At 51.2% G+C, this 25,817-nt stretch overlaps 1 protein-coding gene and 1 pseudogene across 3 annotated transcripts; one reads left to right on the forward strand and one right to left on the reverse strand.

The window, feature by feature from the left end:
• The first annotated feature begins 1,537 nt into the window (after positions 1 to 1,537).
• CAPN11 (calpain 11) lies at positions 1,538 to 19,364 on the forward strand. 3 transcript variants are annotated; one of them, XM_081518942.1, is made up of 22 exons: positions 1,538 to 1,591; positions 6,828 to 7,078; positions 7,443 to 7,512; positions 8,989 to 9,107; positions 9,919 to 10,052; positions 10,253 to 10,421; positions 12,812 to 12,895; positions 12,989 to 13,074; positions 13,255 to 13,329; positions 13,451 to 13,611; positions 13,827 to 13,996; positions 15,778 to 15,789; positions 16,075 to 16,286; positions 16,592 to 16,631; positions 16,735 to 16,803; positions 16,890 to 16,947; positions 17,070 to 17,134; positions 17,400 to 17,468; positions 18,013 to 18,091; positions 18,187 to 18,303; positions 18,748 to 18,806; positions 18,924 to 19,364. In XM_081518942.1, exons 1-22 carry the CDS (start codon positions 1,561 to 1,563, stop codon positions 18,948 to 18,950), a joined length of 2,157 nt encoding a protein of 718 aa, XP_081375068.1. In that variant the 5' UTR covers positions 1,538 to 1,560; the 3' UTR covers positions 18,951 to 19,364. The 3 variants fall into 3 exon arrangements, with proteins under 3 accessions (XP_081375068.1, XP_081375067.1, XP_081375069.1); XM_081518941.1 differs by lacking the exon at positions 15,778 to 15,789 and having other exon boundaries at positions 13,827 to 14,011; XM_081518943.1 differs by lacking the exon at positions 15,778 to 15,789 and having other exon boundaries at positions 13,827 to 14,011; positions 18,187 to 18,229.
• Positions 6,504 to 6,727, reverse strand: LOC145516929 (cysteine-rich protein 1 pseudogene; annotated as a pseudogene).
• Positions 19,365 to 25,817: the final 6,453 nt, after the last annotated feature.

A 25,817-nucleotide genomic window follows, 5' to 3' on the forward strand; every position in this document is an offset into this window, starting at 1 on the left:
GAAAGACTGATGCTGAAGCTGAAACTCCAATACTTTGGCCACCTGATGCGAAGAACTGATTCATTGGAAAAGACCCTGACGCTGGGAAAGATTGAGGGCAGAGGAGAAAGGGACGACAGAGGATGAGATGGTTGGATGGCATCATCAACTCAATGGACATGTGTTTGAGCAAACTCCGGGAATTGATGATGGACAGGGAAGCCTGGCGTGTTGCAGTCCATGGGGTCGCAAAGAGTCGGCCATGACTGAGTGACTGAACTGAGTGCACAGAAAACCTATGTTTACACTGTAGTCTATTAAGTGTGCAATAGCACTATTTCTAAAAAAAATAAATCTACATACCTTAATTTTAAAATACTTTATTGCTAAAAAATGTTAGGCATCATGTGAGCCTTCAACAAGTTGTAATGTTTTTGCTAGTGGAAAGTTCAAAATACCAAATATGACACAGAGTCACAAAAGGAGCAAATGCTGTTGGAAAAACGGCCCCAGTAGACTTGCTTGACCAGAGCAAGGTTGCCACAAACCTTCAATTTGTAAAAGATCCTATATCTTCAAAGTTCAGTGAAATGAGATGGGCCTGTTATTGAGTCCTCAGAGGAGCCCTATTCCAACTGATAGATGAGAAGCGTGAGGTCCGTGGCCAGGATGTCCCTTGCCCCAGCTATCACAACCTGGACACAATGGAGCTAAGGCAGGATGAAAAAAACCTTAGGATGCAATGGGAGCTTAAAGACAGGACATCTTGCCTTATTCAACCTTTTTACAGTTCAGCTGAGAAAGCTGACATGGAAAGGAGAGTAATTACTCAAGGACCCCAAAATAACTGGTGTGGTACCAGACCCTTTCCCCAGGGGTCATGGAGTTAAGCCAAGAACACCCCCATTGCCTGCTCTGAGGCATGCTAATGGCCTAACCATGCCAAGAAGAATGTTATAGGTTGAATGTCATCCCCTGAAAAGATATATTGAAGTCCTAATCCCCAATACCTCAGTATGTGGCTTTATGTGGAAATAGGGTCATTGCACAAATAATTAGATAAGATGGGATCGTGCTGGAAAAGGATGGGTCCCCAATTCAATACAACTGATATCTTTATAAGAACAGGAGAGAGGCACAGCGAAGGCCATGTGAAGTCAGTGATGCACAGGATGAACACCATGTCAGTGGCTTCTGGAATCGAGGAGGCTTTCAAGATAAAAGAGATCCCGTTGGGGTGTCAGGGACAGCCCCTACTTGGCAGTCTTGGACGGAAAAAGAGGGACTCAGACTTATCCTGAGATGGTGGAATGAGGACAGCCAGCCTGATGGTGGTCCCCAGGGTGGGAGTGCTGGGTCTCCTGTCCCCGCAGAGAGATGGCCCTTGGACTTGTGGGTGAGGACCAGGCAGATAGAAAGGGGCCATTAGTACCAGCACCAGCCTGTGGGGGACAAGTGGGAAGGAAGCAGCTGTTAAAAACGTGCCACTGACTTAGGAATCCCAGGGGATTCTGGGAAAGTTCTAGGGGGAGGGGTCCTCTCCAAACCCCCCATCCCCAGAACCTTTAACTGTCAAGCACCATGCAAGCTACCAGCATGCTGTACTCTCCAGGTAGGCACTGATGGGGTTTGTCCCACTCGTGTACCTGGCAGACGAGGGCCTCCCCCGCCAGGAAGGGGCTGTGTGTCCTTGGGGATGACTCCTCCAACAGACTGGATGCTCCCGAGGCTCAGGAGTTGAGCCTCTTCCTCAGCCAGTCTGGGAAAGAACAGGCCACAGATGGTCAGACCCTCCGGAGGACAACTTCCTTATCTCCACTGAGTTGGGGAGAGGAGAGGGACCAGCCACTCTGCTGTCACAGCCGCCTGGGGAATGGGCTTGTGTGAGCGGAGCCCCCTTGGCCGTGGCCATTAGAGAAATAAAAGGCACCCTAGACCCAGTCTCCGTTCTTCTTGGAAGTGTAGGCCGAGGGGAGACCCAAGTCCAGTCTAGACAACATCTTCATTTACTCTCTGCTCTGGGAATTAAGGTGGTGTCCCTAAATCTTTAGTCTTTCCCAGCATCCGGGTCCCTTCCCGAAATTTAAGGCAAAGGGAAAAGGGGGCGGCAAAGGATATGATGGTTAGACAGCATTGCCGACTCAATGGACATGAATCTGAGCAAACCCTGGGAGATAATGGAGGTCGGAGGAGCCTGGCGTGCTACAGTCCATGAGGCCGCAAAGAGTTGGACATGACCTAGCCCCTAAATCTACAAGTCCCCAGTCTGATGGGAGAAACAAGACATGCACCCAGGACAAAAGTCATCATATGTATTCACACCTTGCTTTCACATATTGCTCTGGCCATCCGCCTGGCCTTCCCCCAGCCAGCCTTGTCTGTCTGTCTGTCTGTCTGTCTGTCTGAGCTTGCCCATGCCTGGCCCTGAGACATTTGGGGGATAACTGTGGTGGAGTGTGTGTGTGTGTGCATCCTCCCTGCCAGCCCAGCTGCTGTGTCAGGAGCACAGACCTGGTGGACTGAGGATCGAGGACCTTAGGCAGGTTTGGAGCCAGGACAATGAGCGATGACCTATCGGCTAGGTGATGGGCCAGAGGGAGGGCTCCAGGGAGATTAAGGAGACTCATCACCTTGGTTTCCTCTCTGATGTTCTCCAGTTTTCTGGGACACCAGCATCTTCTGTAGTCCTCCCAGACATCCCCCCATCCCAAGAGCTCGGCACACCCACTCTTGGGGGCAGCCAGGCAGAGGCCTCTGGACAGCCCCATTGGAGGAAGGGCACAGAGAGTTCCCTCACTGTGTGGGGCTTTAGGTCTTTCACTTAACCCAGGTTTCTCACCCTCCACTCTCTTGACGTTTGGGGACAGGGTAATTTTTTGTCGTAAGAACTGTCCTGGGCACTGTGGTGTGTTTAGCAGCATCCCTGGCCTTTACCCACCGGACGCCAGCAGTCCCTGCACCCTGCTCCCAGTTAAGGCAGCCAAAGCATCTCTTGACAGCGCTGTTCCCTGGGGCGTGACCACCCCCCGCCCCTCAGGGAGAGGAGCTGACTCACCTTCTCTGGGGGGCCCTGGGCCACACCCACCCAAGTCAGGAACAGCCCCTCCTGCCAGCGATGGCAACACTGGGTGAGGACCAGCCTGGCGGTGAAACAAACATGAATTCTGGGTTCGTCCTTCCTCTCAGGACCCTCTTCATCTCTGGGCAAAAGAAAAAACACGTCCTCCCCACACACACATACTCCACAGATACACACATTACTCTTTACACACAGAGACACACACACACTACACAGACACACAGACACTACATAGACACACAGACACTACATAGACACACAGACACACTCTACATAGACACACACACACATTCTCCATGGAGACAGACACACACATACACACAGGCACTCCACAGATACACACATACTCCACATACACAGACACACTACACAGACACATACACACTACATAAACACAAACATACATACTCCACAGACACACACAATACTCCACAGATGCACACACGCGCACGCACACACACACACATCCCTTTCTTCGCTTTCCCTAGTCTGAGGGAGGGAGAGGAAGCTTCCCGACCATTCCTAAGAGAAGCCCAGAGGGCTTAGGTTGGAAGAGAAAGGGCTGGAGGGAAAGGGGGCAAAGGGAATAAGTCTCAGATTCTCTCCCCACCCACCTACCCTCTCCCTGCCCCCCACTCTGGTCTTCCACAAATGGAAACCCCCCAACCTCAGTGTCAGACACCAGGGCAGTCCCAGCTTTGTGTGGCCTGTCTGGGGCTGGCCTCACCGAGCAGATGGCATTGACCAAGGCCTTTTCCCAGTGGACAGATGTGAGCGTGGGGTCAGGAATGATTCCAAGCAGAGGCACCGAGGCAGCCTGTGCTCCAAGGTGCTGGGCTGGTGGGGGGCAGCCTGGGTGGGTTTGTCAGGCTAATAAGCGGAGAGAACAGGGGTCATTCCTGGACCCAGGGAAGCCCCAGGAGACACTGATGAGGGACTGAAGAATGAGTTTGCTTGCTTGGGGTGGTGGGAAGAGTAAGGGCGCATCAGGTAAGTTCAGCCACAAATGGCCTGTGACCTCCCTAGGTGACGAGGATGGGGAGGTGGTGCTGGGTCCCCAGGCCCTCCGGCCGGGAAGACATGCCTCCCTCCAGGGCAGCGTGGCGCGAAGGTCACGAGCCTAGCTTGGGGTCTGCGGTCAGATTGAGTCCACCTCAACCCTCACTCTGTGACCCTGGGCCAACCACAGACCTTTGTGCTGCGGCTTCCTGTTCTGGTAACTGTGGGTAGCGCATGGCCCTCTCTCAGGCCTGGTGTGCCCAGCACAGAGCAGGCGCTCAGGCCCGGCCGCTCAGCTGCTCTAACTCTCCTTGCCCAGCAGCTCGAGGGAGGAAGCACAGCTGAGCCCCCGGCTCCTGCCTCTGAGGAATGCAGCGCCCCATCGGGAGCTGAATCTGGTCTCCCCTCTGGACAGCCCAGGACCCCCGCCCCTCTCTGCAGCTGCCCCCTTCTTTTCCTCACTCTGGGTTCCTCCCTCACCCCAGGCCCCACTGGGTTCTGTTTAACTTAGACCACATCCTTCCAGCCTCCCCACTAAGTGCTTCCTTATTTCAGAAACAGCTGAGAATATGGGGAGATGGTAAGACCGTCCCTGGGTGCCTGGGGGGCAGGACTGGAGATTCAGAGTGGGTCTCTCTCAGTGATCTCCTCTTGCCCCTCCTCCACTGGGGTTCTTGCTCTGCCCTGGGGTTCACTGTTGATGGCAGAGGGGAGTCAGTCCCACGGTAGGGGAATCCTCAGGAAGTGGGTAAAAGTCTGCAGTCCCTGTGGAGGAGGACGGATCCTGGGTCCCCCCACTGCCTCTGACCCAGGGTCTGTCAGCCGGCCTGACTTATCCTCTCAGAGAGTCAGCCGGGGGACCATTCCCTAACTGACTCTCGCCCCTGAGTCGCCCCTTTCCCTCTGCCCTCCTGCCCTTATTTCCCCTCTCCCCAAAAGGGAGCATCTGTTTGCATGGTCCGGAGATCACTTTAAAAAAAACACACAGCTTTATTGAGCTGTGATTCACATACTGTACAATTCACCCATTTAAAGTGTAGGAGTCAACGGCTTTCAGTACATTCACAGAGTTGTGCAACCATCACCACAATCAATTTAAGAACCTTCTCATTCTCCCCCCAAAGAAATCCCATACCCTGTAGCCATCAATTTCCAACCCCGCAACCCCCTAAGCCCTAGGCAACCATGATTATATTTCCTGTCTCTATATAAATTGGCCCATTTGGAGCACTTTGCATAATTGGAATCATACAATATGTAGTCCTTTGTGACCGCTGTCTTCACTTAGCAAAAGGTTTTTAAGGTTCATCTCAGTGCTTCATTTCTTTTCATTGTCCATATATTCCTCATTTTGTTTGTCCATTCATCAGCTGATGGACATTTGGGTTTTTCCCCCCACATTTTGGCTGTTGTGACTAATCCTGCTGCTATAAACATTTGTGTACAGGTTTTTGTATGGACAGATATTTTTAAATTTTATTTATTTATTTATTTTTGGCTGTGCTGGGTCTTTGTTGCTGCACGCAGGCTTTCCCTAGTTGTGACCAGTGAGACTAGTCTCTAGTTTTAGCGCACAGGCTTCTCACTGCAGCGGATTCTCCTGTTGCGGAGCGCGGGCTCTCTAGTGCCGCACAGGCTTAGTTGCCCTGACTCACGTGGAATCTTCCAGAACTAGGGATTGAACTCGTGTCCTCTGCGTTGGCAGGTGGATTCTTAACCACTGGATCACCAGGGAAGTCCTGGACGTATTAACATACTTTCATTTCTCTTGGGTATATATACCTAGAGGTGAAATTGCTGGATCGTGTGGTAATTCTGTGTTTAACTGAGGAGCTGCCAGACTGTTTTCCGAAGTGGCTGCACCCTTTCACATCGCCACCAGCAGTGTCTGAGAACTCCAATTTCCCCACATCCTCACCAACACGTCTCATTACCAATCTTTTGGATTAGAGCTGTCCTAGAGGGCTTCCCTGACAGCTGAGACGGTGAGAATCTGCCTGCAATGTGGGAGACCTGGGTTTGATCCCTGGGTTGGAAAGATTCCCTGGAGAAGGGAATGGGAACCCACTCCAGTATTTTTGCCTACAGAATTCCATGGACAGAGGAGCCTAGCAGGTTATAGTCCATGGGGTCGCAAACAGTTGGACATGACTGAGCGACTAACACTTTCACTTCACTTTCAGTGGGTGTGAAGTGACCTTGACTTGCATTCGTCTGGTGATGAATGATACTGAGCATTTTTCATGTGATTATCGGTCATTTGTATATCTTCTTCAGAGAACCCCGATTCAGATCCTTTGTCCATTTTTTTTCTCCCAAGGGTCCAGGTCTATTGAGGGCATGGGGGTCTACAGGGAAATCCAGTACCTGTGGGGAAGGCCTGCTGTCAGTCTGGAGGGCAGCGGCCTGGCAGGCAGCTGGAGAGAGGGGTCTCCAAAACCTGGATTTACTTGAAAGTGTGGCTCTCGGCTCCACCATCCCCAAAACCTTTGGGTCCGAACATAGCCGCATAGCAGGTCCTGCCTTCATGTTCCACCTGATTCCCCGCCCCAAGGTAGGCATCTTTCCACATTTCTCACACTTTAGGCGAGGCCAATGCCAGTCCTTCCCCAGGGATGTCACCCGTTCAGCAAAGTACACCTCCTTGTTGCACACGGGGCACCTGAGCATGGTGGCGCCTGATCCGGGGCAGGCAACTGGGCTGGAGCAGACTGGAGCGCTGGACTCCTTTGTCCATTTTTAATGGGTTATTTGTCCTTTGATTATTAAGCAGAGACCATTTTTGACAAAGGGATTGCGGCTCGCATAAGCCATAACCGACTCAAGGCCAAGGGCATGGGCCAGCACCACAACGCCCAGAACTACAACAACCAGAGCTTTGAGGAACTACGAGCACTCTGCCTACGGAGGGGAGAGCTGTTTGAGGACCCCTTTTTCCCTGCAGAACCCACATCACTGGGCTTCAAAGAACTGGCACCCAACTCCAAACACGTGCAGAACATCAGCTGGCAGCGGCCCAGTGTGGGCACTGGGAGGGAAGGCGTGGGTTCCTGGGGGATGGGGCATGTAGTGATGCCCCAGTTGCTTGCATAATTTCCAATCCCCCACTGCCCTCTCTTGGCTCTGCCCTGGATTCCACCTCCATTCGGGTTAAGGACAGTTCTGGAAGTGCTTAAGTAAAATCTCTCAGATGACCCCTGGGAAGGTCACTCACTGACTTCTGCTGTCACAGCTCACAACTATGCCAGCTTCCCCCCTCACCCCATCCCACCCATCCATGTTTCCCCTAGAATACCAAAAGGCAGGCAGCATTCCCCCAGGAGGTGGGAGGGAGGTCAAGAGGGGATGGCTTGGGTTCTCTGAAACCTTTCTTCCTTCTCTGCAGCAAATCACAAGCAATCCTCAATTCATCGTGAATGGGGTCAGCCCAACTGACATCTGCCAGGGGGTGCTTGGTGAGCAGGGAGCGGGAAAGCTGGTGGCAGGGGTGAATTGGGGAAGAGGGCCAAGATGGGGGGATGCTGGGGTGTCTTCTGGGGCTGGGGAACTGGGAGCCCAAGGCTCAGACAGCTCTTCTCTTTCTCTGCTCCTCCCCTAAGCCATATTCCACCCCCACCACCTGCCATCTGGGTCTGGGAATAAGCGGGGTGCTATATTAGTTATTAGGCTTCCCAGGTGGCTCAGCAGTAATGAACCTGCCTGCAAGAGACACGAGTTCAGTCCCAGGTTGGAAAAAATCCTCTAGAGAAGGAAATGGCAACCCACTCCAGTTTTCTTGCCTGGGAAATCCCATGGACAGAGGAGCCTGGTAGGCTACAGACCATGGGGTCACAAAGAGTCCGACACAACTTAGTGACTGAACAGCAACATATTAGTTATTAATTGCTCCAAGACTCAGTGACTTAAAGCAACATATTAGTTATTAATTACTCCAAGACTCAGTGACTTAAAGCAACAACAAACATCTATCATCTCACAGTTTCTCCGGGGCAGGAATTAGGAAGCAATAGAGCTGGGTGGGGAGAAGGCAATGGCACCCCACTCCAGTACTCTTGCCTGGAAAATCCCGTGGATGGAGGAGCCTGGTAGGCTGCAGTCCATGGGGTCGCTAAGAGTCGGACACGACTGAGCGACTTCACTTTCACTTTCATGCGTTGGAGAAGGAAATGGCAACCCACTCCGGTGTTCTTGCCTGGAGAATCCCAGGGACGGCGGAGCCTGCTGGGCTGCCATCTATGGGGTCGCACAGAGTCGGACACGACTGAGGTGACTTAGCAGGTAGCAGAGCTGGGTGGGTCTGGCTCAGGGTCTCTCATGAGGTTCCACAGGAGCTGGAGGGTCCCCTTCCAAGACGGCATGCTCACATGGCAGAAGGCCTTGGGTCCTTGCCATGTAGCTTCTCCGTAGGACGCTCGAGTGTCCCCATGTTGTAGCTGGCATCCCCCAGAGTTAGTAGCCTGAGACAGAACAAGGGGGAGGCTAGACTGACTTCACCAGCTGGTCTCAGGAGAAGCAGGCGGTGACCTCCCTCAGGTTCTGCTGTTAAAAGCAAACAAACCTGCAGGGACTTCCCTGGTCGTCCAGTGGTTAAGACTCTGTGTTTCTCCTGCAGAGGGGCACGGGTTCGATCCCTGGTCCAGAAACTAAGACCCCACATGCCAGAAAAGAAAAAAAAAAAGCATGCATGCGTGCAATCCGATTCCCATGGAAGGGGAGGGGAACTAGCCTTCTGCCCTTGGGGGGAGGGTTGTAGAAGGACTTGTGGACACATTTTAAAGTCCCTGCAGGTGCTTCGACTTCCTCAGTCTAAGGTATTAGGTGAAGGAGAGCTGCTCTTGCGTGGGCTCCCACAGCCAGTTTCCATCCTCGGCTTGGACTCTGGGGCCACACACAGGGGAATGCGCCAATGGGCAGTCCTGCTGTCTTTTCAGGAGACTGCTGGCTGCTGGCCGCCATTGGCTCCCTCACCGCGTACCCCAAACTGCTGTCCCGCGTGGTGCCCAAGGGGCAGAGCTTCAAGAAGAACTATGCTGGCATCTTCCATTTTCAGGTGAAGGACGATTTGAAAGCCAGAGTTGATTTGTGTCTGAGGCATGTGCATGTGTATCTGGAGGCTGTGTGAGAGAGAATTAGTACATGCTTTGAAGCTTACCTTTTCCCTTTCCTTTTGAAAAAAAGATGATATTTACTAGGGTGGATTTTTGCCTAATTATTAGGGAAATGTCCTCTCACTAAAGAAATCGTGTAAGCTAAGCTTTTAAAGCCCCAAAAGAAAATACCTGTATTGGTTTGTGATTCTCCTCCTCCTTCTCTTTCTCCTGCTTCTCTCTGTGTCTCTATCTCTCCTTTTCTCAGTAGAAACACACATATATGTATCAATATATGCATGTATATGTGTGTGGGTCTATCAACATCTATGATATGGGAGTTTTGCATAATTTTTGTAATCTGCTCTTCAAATTTAGCAACATGTGGACAAATTCCTCACGTCATAAAAATATTTCTGAAAGTCACAAGAGTTTTTCTGAATCACAAGACCTCAGAAATAAAAGACCAGCCAAGGTCCAAAGGCAGGTGGATCCCTCTGGAGGCCATGGCAGAACCTGACTAGAGGCTGGAGGGCCTTTCAGATCTTTCATTGCTTTTCTTGAGGTGGGTGGGCTCTCTGTCACTGATGTGTCATGGAATTTGCCACCAGAGGGCACTTGTGTAACAGTTTTCTTGCAAGGGGAGGGGAGTGTGTGTTGGTGTGTGTGTGTGTGTGTGTGTGTGTGTGTGCGCGCGCGTGCGCACGCGCTTGGAAGGGGGCCTGGGGCAGACAGATGCCCACACCCCGCTGACACCCACCTTGCTACCCCCAGATCTGGCAGTTTGGCGAATGGATGGACGTCGTGGTGGATGACCGGCTGCCCACAAAGAATGGCAAGCTGGTGTTTGTGCACTCAGCCGAGCGCACCGAGTTCTGGAGTGCCCTGCTGGAGAAGGCATACGCCAAGTGAGTGCCTAGCCAAGCGACTGGCCTGGCCTCCAAGCCCGCCCTGACCGTTGGCAGCAACGGAAGCCTCTGGAATTGGAGGAAGAGACAGGGGGACCGCAGGGCATCCCTCACTTCCCTCCCTGCCCCCTCTGAGGTCCAGGCTCACAACCAGCCACCTCCCAGACAGAGCCCAGACAGGGCCTCCTCTGTGCCCGCAGGCTGAACGGATCCTATGAAGCGCTGTCGGGGGGCAACACGGTGGAGGGCTTTGAGGACTTCACAGGGGGCGTGACACAGAGCTTCCAACTCCAGAATCCCCCTAGGAACCTGCAGAGGATGCTTAGGAAGGCTGTAGAGCGATCCTCCCTCATGGGCTGCTCCATCGAGGTAAACCATGCTTGGTCTCACTTTAGGACATTTGCTCCTGTTGTTGCTTTCACCTAGAAAGCTCTTTCTCCAGAGCCTTGCATAACTAGCCCCTTCTCATTCACATTTCGGCTCCAGTGCCCCTCCCGCAGGCTAGTCTTCCCTGCCTCTCAACCTCAGTTAGCTGCTCTCTACTTTGTTTTGATTTTTTTTCCCCCAACATTTATCACAGTCAGAAACTGTCATACTTGTTAATGTGTATATTCCTGACTAAACTTCTCCAGACAGTTTCCATATTCCACGAAGGCGTGTCCAACTCTTTGCGACCCCATGGACTGTAGCCCGCCAGGCTCCTCTGTCCATGGGATTTCCCAGGCATGAATACTGGAGTGGATACTGGAGTGGGGGATCAAACCCAGGTCTTCTGCCCTGCAGGCACATTCTTTACCATCTGAGCCACTAGGGAATCCCTTCCACGAAGGCAGCAACCTTATTTGTCTCTTTGACTGCTGGTCCTGGGAGTTAAGGTGGTACTTGGCATACAATAGATTCCCAACACATATTTGTTCAAATAAATAAACCCAGAGTGCCACTGTGAGGCTTCCCTGGTGGCTCAGCAGTAAAGAATCTGCCTGCAAAGCAGGAGACGCAAGAGACTTTGGTTCAATCCCTGGGTGGAGAGGATTCCCCTGGAGGAGGAAATGACAACCCATTCCAGTATCCTTGCCTGGCAGGCTACAGTCCAAAGTGTCACAAAGAGTCAGACATGACTGAGTGACTGAGCACAAGAGTGTCATCATAAGACCCAGCAGTTGCATTCTTCGGCATTTATCCCAGAGAAATGAAAACTTAGGTCCACACAAAAGCCTGTGCCCAAATGTTCAAAGCAGGTCTATTTGTAATAACCAGAACCTGGAAACAACTTCGATAAATTTCACCGAGTGAACAGTTGAACAGACTACGGTGAATACATTTCAGGGGATGCTACTCAGCAGTAAAAAGACATGAACTATTGACACACACAACAACTTGGATGAGTCTCAAAGAAATTCTGCTGAATGAAAAAAGCCTATCCCCAAAGGTTCCATACTCTATGATTGCTTATATGACAGTGTTGAAATGACAAATTTTTTTTTTTTTGGCTGTGCTGAGTCTTCGTTGCTGTGCAAGTTACTCTCTAGTTGCAGCAAGCAGGGGCTACTCTCTAATCATGGTGCACAAGCTTCTCACTATGGCTTTTCTTTGCTGCAGAGCACGAGCTCTAAGGCTCCCAGGCTTCAGTAGCTGCAGCTCTAGAGCACAGGCTTCATAGTTGTGGTCGCGCGGGCTTAGATGCCCCAAGGCATTTGGGATCTTCCCAGATCAGGGACGGAACCTTGTCTCCTACATTGGCAGATGGATTTTTTACCACTGAGCCACTTAGGGAAGGCCTTGAAATGACAAAATTCTCAAAAAATGGGGAACAGATTAGGAGTTGTCAGAATTTAGGGAAGACAGTTATAAGAGGTGGTTGTTGGCTATAACAGGGCAACATGAGGGATGTTAGTGGTGATGGAAATGTTCTGTATTGTGACAATGGTGATAGATACAGAACACTATACATATGATAACAATGCTTATGACATACACAAATGAATACTAGTAAAAGTGGAGACTTCTGTATTAGATCAACGGATTGTGTCAACATATTCATTCTGGTTTTTATATTGTGCTATAGGGACTTCCACGCTTCCACTGCAGGGGGTACAGGTTTGATCCCTGGTTGGGGAACTAAGATCCTGTATGCTGTATGGCATAGCTAAAAAAATAAAACAGAACAAAAAACCTTGATATCATGCTATAGCTTTTTTTTTTTTTAGCAGTTTTTAAAAACTAATTACTTATTTTTGTTTGGATAGCACTGGTTCTTCATTGCGGTGTGTGGGCTTAGTTGCCCCACAGTATATGGGGTCTCAGTTCCACAACCAGGGATTGAACTCTGGTCCCGGGCAGTGGAAGGTGGGTTTTTAACCACCGGACCACCAGGGAAGTTCCCTGGGCCATAGTTTTTGAAGATGTTACCGCTGTAGGATGTTGGATATGGGGCACACAGGATCTCTCTGTATCATTTCTTAAAACTGTTTGTGAGTCTGCACTCAGTTGAAAAGGCAAAGTTTAATTTTTTTAAAAAAAGTGAACCCAGAGCTAAATAAGAAGAAAGTCTTAAAAAGAGGGGATAATATGTACACGTCTAGCTGATTCACTTTGCCATACCTCCGAAACGAACACGACATTCATTGTAAAGCAACTCTTCTCCAATAAAAATAAGTTTTAAAACAGGGAGCTCAGAGAGTTGTCACTGTCTTCAGGTGCCCCCATCCCGTCCCTCTGACCACCTCCTGAGTTCTTCTCGAGTCCTCTCTGTTCTGCAGGTCACCAGCACCCACGAGCTGGAGTCCTTGACACAGGGTATGCTGGTGAGAGGACATGCTTACTCAGTGACTGGCCTCCAGGACGTGAGTCTGACCCCTGCAACCACACCCAGAGGGACGTGAGAAGGAGAACTTCTCTGACCCTACACCCTTGACCTCTACTCACAACCCACGCAGGTCTCCTACAGAGGCAGGACAGAAACGCTGATCCGAGTCCGGAATCCCTGGGGCCGGATTGAGTGGAATGGAGCCTGGAGTGATGAGTAGGTGGCCCGCCAGCACTCTGGGGGGAGGGGCAGAGCAGGCCGCAGGCCCCACCGCCACAGAGCAAGGCCATGCCACCGAGAGATTCTCCATCTAATCCGGACTCTCAAGTAGCTCAGGGGTGAGGGGAGCCCTGGGGGAGGAACGAGCTCTGCCCCCCCGACCTGTCTCTGCTCCAGCGCCAAGGAGTGGGAGGAGGTGGCCCCGGATGTCCAGAGGCAGCTGCTGCTCAGGAAGGAGGACGGGGAGTTCTGGTCAGTCCCACGGCTGCCCCCTTCCTCCTCCTGCCATCTGAGCCTTGGATGGGGAGGTTCTAGGGGGGGTGCCCGTGGGTGTGGATGTGCCACTGATGGCTCTGCGCACCCCCCACCACAGGATGTCCTACCAAGATTTCCTTGCCAACTTCACCCTCCTGGAAATCTGCAATGTGATACCCGACACGCTTTCTGGGGACTACAAGAGCTGTTGGCACATCACCTTCTATGAGGGCAGCTGGCGGAGGGGCAGCACCGCAGGGGGCTGCCGGAGCTACCTGGGTGGGCTGGGCGGGGGTGGGGGGTGAGGGGGTGGGGGGTAGAATTTGGGGCAGGGAGTGGGTGATGGGCCACTGACTCACTGCACAACCAGGCCCAGGGGCTCAGGGGCAAGGTTCATCAGATGCCACTGGGCCCTGTTGAGGAGGTGGGCGTGTGGCCTGAAAGCCCATCCACCCCGGGAAGGGCAGGGCCATCCTGACCTGCTTCCTCCACAGACACATTCTGGACCAACCCCCAGTTTAAGATCTGTCTCCCCGAGGAGGATGACGAAACAGAGGACGACGAAGCCGTCTGCACCTGCCTGGTGGCCCTGATGCAGAAGAACTGGAGGCGGGCGAGGCCCCTCGGAGCCCAGCTGGAGACCATTGGCTTTGTCATCTACTCGGTGGGCGCCCAGTTGGTCCTCTGGCCACTCTTGCTCTCGCAGTGGCCTCACCCCCCGGACCACTGCCCACCCCACAGCCCCAAGACTAGGACACCCTCCCTTCAACCATCTTCACACCCCTAGCTCTTTCTTCTTAGCTCCTCCACTTTAAAAAAATTGGAATATAATTGATTAACTATGTTGTGTTAGTTTCAGGTGTACAAAAAAGTGAATCAGTTGTATATAGACACATACCTATTCTTTTCCCACATAGGTCATTACATAGTATTCAGTAGAGTTCCCTGTGCTGAACAGTAGATCCTTATTGGTGGTGGTGTTTAGTTGCTAAGTCGTGTCTGACTCTTCTGCGACCCTATGGACTGTCCATGGGATTTCCCAGGCAAGAGTGCTGGCGTGGGTTGCCATTTCCTTCTCCAGGGAATCTTCCCTGACCCAGGTAGCCAACCCGTGGCTCCTGCCTTGTTTCCTGCATTACAGGCAGATTCTTTACCGCTGAGGCACTGGGGAAGCCAGGTCCTTATTAGCTCCCTACTGTATTTACAGTAGTGGGTGTATATCAGTCCCAATCTCCCAGCTTATCCCTCCTCCCAAACCCCCTGCCCTGGCTCTTTCTTGAGTGGTGTGTTGAGCTTTTAAGGCAAGGCTGACAGTTTTCTTTTCAAATTTTTTTAAATCGAAAACTCTTAAGGAGGGACTTCCCTAGTGGTCCTGTGCAGGGGGCACTGGTTCTATTCCCGGTTGGGAGCAATGATCCCACAAGCTATGTGGCATAACCAAAATGTAAAAATAAGAAAAACAACAAACCACTTAGGGAGAATTTCCTCTGTGCCAGGCATTGTTCCAAGGGCGTTTCAAATAGTTACGCCTTTAATAAAAAGGAAGGAGACTGGGAGCCAGAGGCAAAAAAAGGAAGGAGACTGGGAGCCAGAGGCAAGGTCACGTCCAAACTCATACCGGTTTCAACACACTCAGAGATTTCCCCACAGCCCCCAAACCTCCCCATAGCCACTCCACCAAGAACATGGAGTCTGGCCAGGAAAAACACTTGACAAGTGTTTCCCAAGCTGTGCCTTGCAAAATCCTAGAAACGCCCATTTGTCCTTTCACTTACATAGTCAACAGTATCCATGGAGCGCCTACTGTATGCTCAATCATGAACAAAACTGACTTGAGCCCTGCCCTCCTCCTAGGCTGTGTGTCCCCCAGGTTAACAGACACACCTGAAGCCATTTCTAAGGTTAGATGTGACCCCTCCCGGAAAGGCTACCTTCTCTACACCCACCCAGAGTTCCCCCTCGGCCATTAGTATATTAAAGGTTCTGGTCATTTCTGCAGGAGAGCGATGTATTTATCTTGGTTTAAGTCACCTTTTCATAGACTTCTCTGTGCTCATTCCTGGGTTTCTGTGAACTTCCTGGGAGAAATGAGCACTCCATGGAAAATGCTCTCCCTGTGTTTTTTCCCAGCTCTCCAACTGCTCAGCAGCGTGAGACTGGGCCAGTTAGTTCACCACCTCTGGGGGATTTCCTTTCCCATCCTTAACCCGAGGTGATAAAATATCCCCTTGGCAAAACTTGGTGTAAACAATGCTTTTCTGTCCAAAGCAAAAGGAAAGGTTATTAAAGCTAGGACTTAACAGCTCTTAGATCCCATGTGCCTCCCCACACTGGGGTCCCAGGGCCCTTATTAGCAGCCCCCCCAACACACACAGCTTGGCTTCCACAGACAGGAGCCCCTTATCCATCCTGGGGATCTGACCCTCCTCTCTCTTCCCTTCCCAGATCCCAAAGGAGGTACCGAAGACGAGGGGTTTGATGCCTGGCAGACACCCACCCCATTCCTGGCTGCGTGTAGATGGGCCGGGGTAGAATTTGGTGAAGGGCTCTGGGGGCCACTGGGTCAGGGTTCCAGCCCCCTTGGGCCCTGGGTGGGAGTCAGGGAAGGAAACGACCACACTGGTGTTACCTGCCAGCTGGACAGGGTCCCCCTAACCTTGCCCAGCTGAGCCTCATTGTGGGGGTCCCTCTTTCCCTGCCCTCGCCCCGAGGACCCTGGACCCACTTGCAGGGCACATACAGTTTCAGAACCTCCAGGATGTCCACTTGAAAAGGGACTTCTTCGTCAAGTATCAGGACCTGGGTTTCTCGGAGATCTTCACCAACTCACGGGAGGTGAGCAGCCAGCTCCAGCTGCCCCCAGGGGAATACATCATCATCCCCTCCACCTTCGAGCCGCACAAGGATGCCGACTTCCTGCTGCGGGTCTTCACCGAGAAGCACAGCGAGTCCTGGTGAGGGGCCCCACCTCACTGCTCCAAGGGCACCTGCCCCCCACCCTGAGCTGTAGGATGTCATGCTCAGGGATCAGTCATCCGGTAGCCCCCCTCCCCGACATTCTGTCCCTAATTTACAGTCAAGGAAACTGAGGCATGTGGCAAGGAAGTCCAAGGTAGTAGCAGAGTCAGAATTGGAACCCCAATCCCATGGCACCCATTCCCTATTGCTTCAGACACACATGACCTCCCCACCCTTCCCACTGGAGTCCCTGTTTCCCTGAACCCCTGCTAACTCCACGCCTTCATCCACTTCTGCCCAGGGAACTGGATGAAGCCAACTATGCTGAGCTTCTCCAAGAGGTGAGGGGAGGCCGTGGGGTTGAGGGGTTAGAGGCAGCATGTGTGGGTTGGGATGTGAAGGAACACTCTGGACTGTGTCCCTCTCCCACCCCTTTCCCTCCAGGAGAGCATCTCTGAGAATGACATAGACCAGGACTTCATACGTTTGTTTCACATAGTGGCAGGTGGAGAGGTGAGAGGCAGAGGTCTGGGGGTGCTGAAAGGAGGTGACTGGGGGCTGAAGGGGCCAGAGCGGGAGTTTATGGTCCCCCTTCCTAGGACAAGGAGATAGGCAGGTATGAGCTACAGAAGCTGCTCAACAAGGTGGTCTCCAGATGTGAGTCTTCCACCCCCTACAATCCTTCCCTTAATCAACCTTAATCACCCCTGCCCCTCCCCACATCCCAGCAACACTCAGCTCACCCCTCCCCTTCTTTCTGCCCCCTCCCTCTCTCACAGTCAAAAGCTTCAAAACCAAGGGCTTCAGCCTGGACGTGTGCCGCTGCATGATCAACCTCTTGGATGTATCTTCCCATCCAGTGGGCCATCCTGCCCCAGCCCCCTACCCCTGAGCCGGGCCCCAGGTGGCCACCTCTCTGGCCAGCCATGCCCTCCTTCTGCATGGGGATCAGGCTCTGGGGTGAGATGCCAGTTCTTCCAGCTGTTACCACAGTTGCCTACAGGACCCTTCGGTCTTGGTCCCCACCTCAGTGAGCCGCTCTGCTTCCTCATCCCCGGGATGTCCTCCCCACGCCCTCCTCTGATATCCTTGACTGCTTCTCCTCTCAGAAAGATGGCTCTGGCAAACTGGGGCTTCGGGAGTTTCAGGTCCTGTGGCGAAAAATCAAGAAATGGACGGTAAAAGGGCACTGAGGGGGAGTTTATGGGGGTGAGAGAGATCCTTGTGAGGAATGAGGGCTAGGAGGTCTCACAAAGATGAAACTGTAACAGGAGCCCCTGACTAAACACGCGTGTGCGCACACACACCCTGGGATGGAGTTGTTGACATGCTGCCATATGAACTAGCCAAAATGTTCCCGGACTTTGCTGGCAGTCTCAGTGGTTGGGACTTCTTCCAATGTGGGGGATGTGGATTGGATCCCTGGTCAGGAAACTAAGATCCCACATGCCTTGCAAGGCTGCTTAAAAAAAAAAAATGTTCAATAACCAGCATAGTCTAGGTATCAACTAACATAAAGAATACAGGCAGAGAGCCCTGAGCAGGGTGCCAGGAACCAGCTCTGCGCACACAGGTGATAGGAATATGGGAGCTCAGGTGTGGGCCAGTGGGGGACCGGGCTGGGGGGTTCATGGGGGCTTGGGTAGTGGTTGTGAAGCATTTCATCCCTTGTGAAGCACTGGGCCCTGCACATGGCCCTACCACAACCGTCTGTCCCTTCAGGACATCTTCCGAGAGTGTGACCAGGACAAGTCAGGCACCTTGAACTCCTATGAGATGCGCCTGGCAATTGAGAAAGCAGGTGGGTTAAGGGCAGGACAGGGTTTGGGGGCTGGGATGGGTGAGGCAGCAGCCAAAGGGCTGGACTCTCTCCTTCCGCACCCCTCTCTCTCCCAGGCATCAAACTGAACAACAAGGTGACCCAGGTGCTGGTGGCCAGGTATGCGAATGACAACTTGATCATGGACTTTGACAGCTTCATCAGCTGTTTCCTGAGGCTGAAGGCCATGTTCAGTGAGTCAGGCGGGCACCTGCCCACACCCCATTCCGGGCCATTGGCCCACTGGCCTTCACCCACATACCCGCTCAAGAAGCACGGCTCCAGAACACTCCCCTCCACATGGCGCAGGCAATCTGGGTTCAAATCCCAGCCCCACCACTTGTGGGCTCTGTTGCCTTGGGCAAGTCACTGTATCTCTCTGTGCCTTTAAGTGTAGACAATACTACTGCCTGCATAGGACAAAGGTAGAGGTTAAATAAGATAGTATTCGGAGAGCGCTCAGAACTGGCCATGGTTCAGAGCAAGGCTTTAGGAAGGAGTCCTTGTCATTAACTCCCTACTGGACTGGGGATGTAGCTGGGGAGGGAGATACCCTTTCTGACCTCTCCCCTAGGTGAGAATGGGTGACCAATGACTCACCTCCCAACCCTCCTCCCTTTGCCTCCTCCCCGAAACAGCGTACTTTCTAACCATGGACCCTAAGAACACTGGCCAGATTTCCCTGGACCTGAACCAGGTACATGGAAGGGATCTCAGGCACCCCCACCCATGGCTCCGCTGACCCTTCCCTCTCCACAGACATCGTGCCCCATCCCCACCTCTCCTACCTTCTGATGTTCTTCTCACCCCACAGTGGCTGCAAATAACTATGTGGGGTTAGAGTCACTGCAGGAGCCGGACTTCCTTCCACCACCAGCACCACCACCAGCCCCCCAGGGCTTCTGGCCTGGGATCAGTGTACTCCCTGTGGCGCTCAGCTCCGCAGTCTCTGCTGATGGAATGAACCCCGGATGCCAGGCTACTCCATCAGGGGGCATCCGGGCCCACCTTCCCTGCTCAAAGTGTTTTTCTTTTACCCCAACCAGACTTCCGGTGGCTGGATTTACTCCACAGCTTCCTCCCTCTCCAAGTATACTTCACTGCAGGTTAGGTGACACTTTCCGCAGTGTCCCTGGCTGGGGAGGTGGTCCACGCTTCCCACCCTGCTCAGACTCCCCTGTTTCACGGCCTCTCCCTACTCCCCCTCACTGGGTGTGGGGGGCATTATTATAATGAACCAACACATGCCACTGGCTTCTGTGTCTCTGTATTTCTACGCCAGGAAGAGGCTGGTGGGGGTGTAAGTCGTTTCCTCAGCCCAAAAGGAGGAACTCAGTAGCTCTCCTGTTGGGGTGGTACCACCCCGCTGTCCAGGGAGCGTTTGGAAATGCGATATTGTCACAGAAGCTAGAGGGCGCTGTTGGCATTTATGGGCCGTGCCCAGGATACCCCATCACAGCGTGGTGCCTGGAACAACATCCTAGGGGAGAGCTGAGCCACCAGACACTGAGCCTCCCCTCCCATCTCCTCCCTCAGACTGGAATCTCCAAAGATGGCACTGCTGCTGTCTCAGAGTTCAAAAATCCTACAGGAGTCAGCCAGTCATAGAAATGCACTGAGCCTCCTGGATGCGTGGGTGGGGAGGGGTGAGGGGACAGTGGCCGCAGATTAGTTCATTCCTGCCTTCAAAGGCATTCAAATTCAAATCATTCTTATTGTTTAAAAACTGCTTCCTGGCTATTGTCCTCACCGGAAGGATGGCAGGATCCTTAATCCACCAGCCCTTGACCTTGGAGTCTCTGCCTCAGACGCCTCCAGCTTCCAGCCCCTAGACCCCAGCCTCCTGCTGCAGTGGGAAGACTGAGACTACCAGCAGTGCCCCCGGCTGCACTTCTCTCAACCTTCCAGCTCCCCATGGCTCTCTCTCCCGACCCCTGCGCTGGGTAACTGTGCTTGGGAGCTCTGCAGCCTCTTGCATAGAGACAGCCTCTAAATTCCTTTAGAGTAAGGTCTAACGAATCTAAACCCCCAACGAATTGGAATCCTTCCTGGCTCTGTGTCCTTTCAGCCTTCCAGGATAGCTGGTTACGTTTCCTCCTGCACTAAGAGTTCAGAGGCTTCCTTCTGTTTGCACTAAATCCACCCATTCCTCTTAGGCTTGGGGGTGGGGGGTGGGGGTGGCATTCCAGTCTTCCTGGATCTGGGGACCAATTCCCAGCACCAGCCCTGCCCCTTGTCTCCTTTGTGACAACCACCCATGGCTCCATTGCCTCCCCCACCGCCTCTGAGGAATCATTTCCAGCCCTGCCACCCTCCTCTCCCATCCTCTCCCCTCTGCAGTCTTGTCTGAGAGAGAGGTCACAGTCTGTTAACAAGGGTCTTAAAGACTGATTCCTCCACCCTGTCTTCACCCACCACCTTTTCTTTTCAGAGCAGCTAAGGAGCAAAGGTCCCTAGATGGGAGCAGGGGTCCTTTGGGAGAGGCTGGAAAACTTGAGTTTTTGAGAGGACCGGGCAGTCCCAGTTGGTTCTGGGGAGCCCAGAGAGATGCTGACCCCACCCCTTCCTTGTCCCTTGCCCCAGCTGGAGATGCCGCCAACTTATAGCTGGGTGGCCTTGGCAAGTTATTTTCGTTCTCTAGCAGTCTCCTTTTTCTCATCTGTCATTTGGGGGTGACAGGGAGTTCCCTGGTGACCTAGAGGTTTGGATCCCAGGCTTTCACTGCCATGGCTGGGGTTCAATCCCTGCTCTGGAGATCGAGATCCTGCAAGCCATGCAGCATAACCCCCCCAAAATGGGGGTGACAGTGCCTGTCTCAGAGGGGTGCTGTATGGATGACTAAGATTAAGAGGGTGAAGCACTGTGCTTCCCACAGATGGTAAAGCGCTCATTGTCACCTGAAAACTGGGTTCCTCTCTTAGTGGGTGTTAAGCCAAAAGACACAACCAACTCAAAGAGCAGAAGGAAGGATTTATTACTTGCAGTAAATAAGAACACCGGAGATCTTTCCCAAAGCTGTGTCTCCCTGAACAGCAAAATTGGGCAAGTTTTTTGTTTGCTTTGTTTTTAAGTTAAAGTGGTGTTTTAAATTTTTTATTGGAAGTTTTAAACTGAGGGTATATGCATATTCGTGAAGGGGCTCGAGAGGAGGAGAATTCAGCCTGGAATTATGGCAAATGTTAACGGAGGACAGGTTTCAGTTGACTGAAGTCACCAGGGGTCAGAAAAGGTCAGCCTTGACATCACATACGTTTCTGTTGAGCTAGTGATTGAGCACTTCAGGCTAATCTTTACCAGTGAAACAGAACTGAAAGTCATAATTTATAACTGATTTGTCATTCTTACTTCTCTTGCCTCATGAGTAATTTGTTCTTCCGTTCCCTTAAGACCATCATTACTGAGACCTACTCAAGTGCAAGCATGGTGGCCGGGCCTGGGTCACAAAATAGTTTTAGGCTCAAAATGACTTCTCTTATGTTAAAAAACAGTATCTGGTTCTTTTCCTCCGCGGACCCCCTACCCTCTCTGCTTCTGTTGTCACCACGCTGAGCAGAGCCCCATATATAGTCTATGCTCTGAACAACCCAAGGGGGCACCATTCACCCTGATTGGGAAGTGAGAGGCACCCTTAGAGTTTGACCACATGACTGTGCTGTACTGGAGAAGTGAGATGAACCAGCATACACTGAATAAATATATCTAATTCCTGCATGCATCCAACAGATTTGCAAACATGCCTTCATTACATTCTTCCACACCCAAACTCTAAAACATAAGTCGTCCCCCCTCCCACCTGCCCCCCAGCTACAGCCAGGCCTGACTCCTCCCTCCTCTTGGTGGTCAAATCTGTTCTCGGCACGCACACCCTGACCACTCCTTCTGACTCAATGCATTCAAATTCACTTGCCTCCCCACCCCCCACCCCACCCCCACTCCCCCGTCCGCCAATGCCTGGGAGGCCATTCCCATGACATCTCTGCCATCTCCAGAGATGGTCTGTAATCACACTTTCTGCTCTTCTCCTCTGGTCCTCCGCATGGAGAGCTTCCTCCGCTCACGGCAGTGTTTTGCTGGGGAAGGGCATGAGACCACACTGCCGGCAACCTGCTCAGCACGTGCTGGGTGCCTGTGACTGAGGTCACGGGGTAGAGTTCGCCTCGGGATGACTCGAGTTCGCCTCGGGATGACTCGCTGCCGCTCTCCACAGCTGCTGCCCCTGTTCCCTTCAGACCCCCTCTTCAGCCTCCATCTGTATTGCAAAGACGAGGTCTCGTCGGGGAACATAGGTCCCCCAGAATAGCTCCAGAGTTTTGTCCTCTGGTCTCTGAGAAAGTGGGGTCAAAACAGGCCAGAAATCCTGCCGTTTGCAATGAGAGGAATGGACCTTGAGGACATGGTGCTAAATGAAATAACTCAGAGAAAGACAAACACAGGATGATCTCAAGTGTGGAATCTAAAAAAATGTTTTAAATGACTTAAAAACAACTCATAGATACAGAGGACAGATTGGTGGTTGCCAGAGATGGGGATGAGGACTGAGTGGAATATGCGAAAGTGGTCAAAAAGAAGAAACTTCAGTGACAAATACATGCTAGAAGGAATTCCCTGGTGGTCTAGGGGTTAGAATTTCAGTCTTCCACTGCCACGGGCCAGGGTTCAGGCCTTGCTCAAGGAACTAAGATCCCGCAAGCTGCACAGGTTGGCCAAAGAAATAAAAAAAGAACAAAAAGTCACGGGGATGTAACATATGGCACAGTGACTGTGGTTAATAGTGCTGTGTTGTGTATTTGAAAACAGCCAAGACTATAGATCTTAAAAGTTCTCATCACAAGAAAAGTGAGAAAGGAATGTCTAAATCTAGGAATAGGGTGGAGAGTGTGACAAGAAATATACAGGATGAGCCCAGAGCATTCTGAGTGCCAGAAAGTAGGGAAATGCTTTAAAAAAAAAAAAGTAGCAAAAACAAAAAACACAATGATGGGAATATGTCAAAGGTGAAGTGTAATTCCCCACATCTTAAGTGTGGGCAGCTCACAGAGACTTCCTTCCAAAGAGGACAGTGCAGAAACTGAGAGAAAAGAGTGCCTTCAAGGTAGAGAAACCTGGGACTTCCCTGGCGGTTCAGTGGTTAGGACTCTGCGTTTTCACTGCTGAAGGCCCCTTAGGGGAACTAGGAACGCACAAGGGGTGCAGTGTGGCCAAAAAAAAAATCTGACAAATAGGACCTTCGACTTCAGGCAGGTGATCAAGGTTAACATCAGGAGAGAGAAAAACCATGAGGATAGAATATTCCTTTGATGTGACGTGATGAGAATGACATTTTGCGTCATTTCATTCCCCCAGCCCTCAAACTCCAGGACTTCCCTGGTGGTTCAGTGGTTAAGAATCTACCCGCCAAGGTAGGTGACACGGATTCAATCCCTGGGCCAGGAGGATTCTATATGCCGAGGATGCAACTGAGTCGTGGGCCACAACTATGGAGCCCGTGCCCTAGAGCCCATGTTCCACAAGAGAAGCCACTGCAATGAGAAGCCTGTGCGCCGCAACGAAGAGCAGCCCCTGCTTGCTGCAACTAGAGAAAATCTCATGCAGGGAGGAATACTCAGTGTAACCAAAAATGAATAGTAGATAAATATATAATAAATATTTATTTTAAAGATTAGGCTCCAGTCTAATCATAAGAAAAATATCAGACAAATCCCACTCGTGGGACATCAGGCAAAACTCCTGACCAATACTCCTCCAAACTGTCAACATCATCAAAAACAAGGCAAGTATGAGAAACTGTCACAGTCAAGACACTATATGCATACAATGGAGTATTACTCAGCCACGAAAAAGAGAATGAAATCTGGCCATTTGTGACAACATGGATGGACTTAGTATTATGCTAAATGCAACAAGTCAGACAGAGAAAGACAAACATTGCATGAGTTCACTTACATGTGGAATCTAAAAAAATAAAATGAACAAACATAACAAAGACAGAAACAGAGTTATAGACACAGAGAAAAAACAAATAGTTGCTTGTGGGGAGAAGGGTGGGGGGAGGAGATACATATCTTGGAGATATTTTTCTATTAGTATACAGAGAGCTTCCTTATGATTTTTTTTGTTGTTGACTATGCTGGGTCTTAGTCGTGACATGCAGAATCTAGTTCCAAGACCAGGGATCAAACCTGGGCTCCCTGCATTGGGAGCGCAGTCTTAACCACTGGACCACCAGGGAAGTTTCTTCTTTTGATTCATTATAGCTGCATAGTATTCCACTGCAGCAAAGTCTCATCATTTATTTATTAGCTATTTATTGAGTTGTATGCAACCTTTCACTACTATAAACAATGCTACAGTTAACACTGTCCATATGTCATCTTATATAGTGGAAATATTTCTATATGATAAATTTCTAAAAGGGGAGTACTGAGCTCAAGAATCTATAGATCAGTAACTCAGATACATATTAAATTCTCCTCCATGAAGGTAATACCAGTCTAAGTTCCTACCAGCAATATGAGAGTGTCTATTGCCCCACCGGTATTCTTGCCTGGACGACTCCATGGACAGAGGAGCCTGGCAGGCTACAGGCCATAGGGTCGCAAAGAGTCAGGCATGACTGAGCCATTGAGCACACATTTCCCCATTCAAGGCAGTATGTGGTCAAACTTTTGTATGTTTATAATGTGATAGAAGAAAAATGGTTTCTGACTGTCCTTGTAATTTGCACTTCTCTTTTTGCAATTGAAGCTGAGCAAATATTCTTGTTTTCCTTGCATTTCATTTTCTGTGAGCGCTTTCTAGTCTTTGCTCATTTTTATACTGGGCTATTGTGTTTTTCCTTATAAAACTCTAGGAATGATTTACATTTTAGGAAGATTTGACCTTTGTCTGCATAGTGGCTGCAAATATTTTCTTTTGTCATGTGTCTCTCCACTCTGATTTTTAGGCTTGCCCCATAGACTCCGCCCCTTCACTCCCTCAGAAATTCCCTCTCCAGGCCATGGGGCCCCTCTCACGGACACATCCAGAAGACCCTCTAGTTCCTCACTCTTCCTGGTGGCATTTTTTTTTTTTTTTGGCTGCTCTGTGTCTTTGTTGCAACACAGATTTTCTCTAGTTGCGGCGAGCAGGGGCTACTCTTCGTTGTGGTGCCTGAGCTGCACATTGAGGTGGCTTCCGTTGTTGTGGAGCACAGGCTGTAGGGCGCTCGGGCTTCAGTCCGTGTGGTGCACTGTCTTAGCTGCTCGGAGGCACGTCGGACCAGGGATTGAACGTGTGTCTCCTCCATTGGCAGGCGGACTCTTATCCGCTGGACCACAGAGGGAATACTTCCCAGTGGCCTTTGATCTCTTGGTGACATCTGACTCTGTACTGAAGACGCCTCTTGTGAGCAAATAATCTTTATTCCGTCCTTTATTGACTTTAGCGGTTACACATTCTCATTAGCACATAGAAAACACAGAAGAGTACACAGATGAAAAGCAAAACTCACCTTATATTCCACCTCCCAGACCACCGCTTTCAGTTTACCAGTGCCTATGCACGTTTTTAGTTGTATGTAGGCTTTTCTATTTACAAAGTAAATTTCTTAAGTTTATCCAATCCGTTTGGGAGTGCATAACTGCACTATCCCACCTCTTGGGTTTCTCTTTGTCCCTATTCCGTCTCACAAGGAATTATCTTGAGGTGCTGACATGGTGGGAACGTCTCC

Source organism: Giraffa tippelskirchi, chromosome 8 (assembly GCF_054371585.1).
Source record: "Giraffa tippelskirchi isolate mGirTip1 chromosome 8, T2T-mGirTip1v1.2.pri, whole genome shotgun sequence".
Classification (NCBI taxonomy): Eukaryota; Metazoa; Chordata; class Mammalia; order Artiodactyla; family Giraffidae; genus Giraffa; species Giraffa tippelskirchi.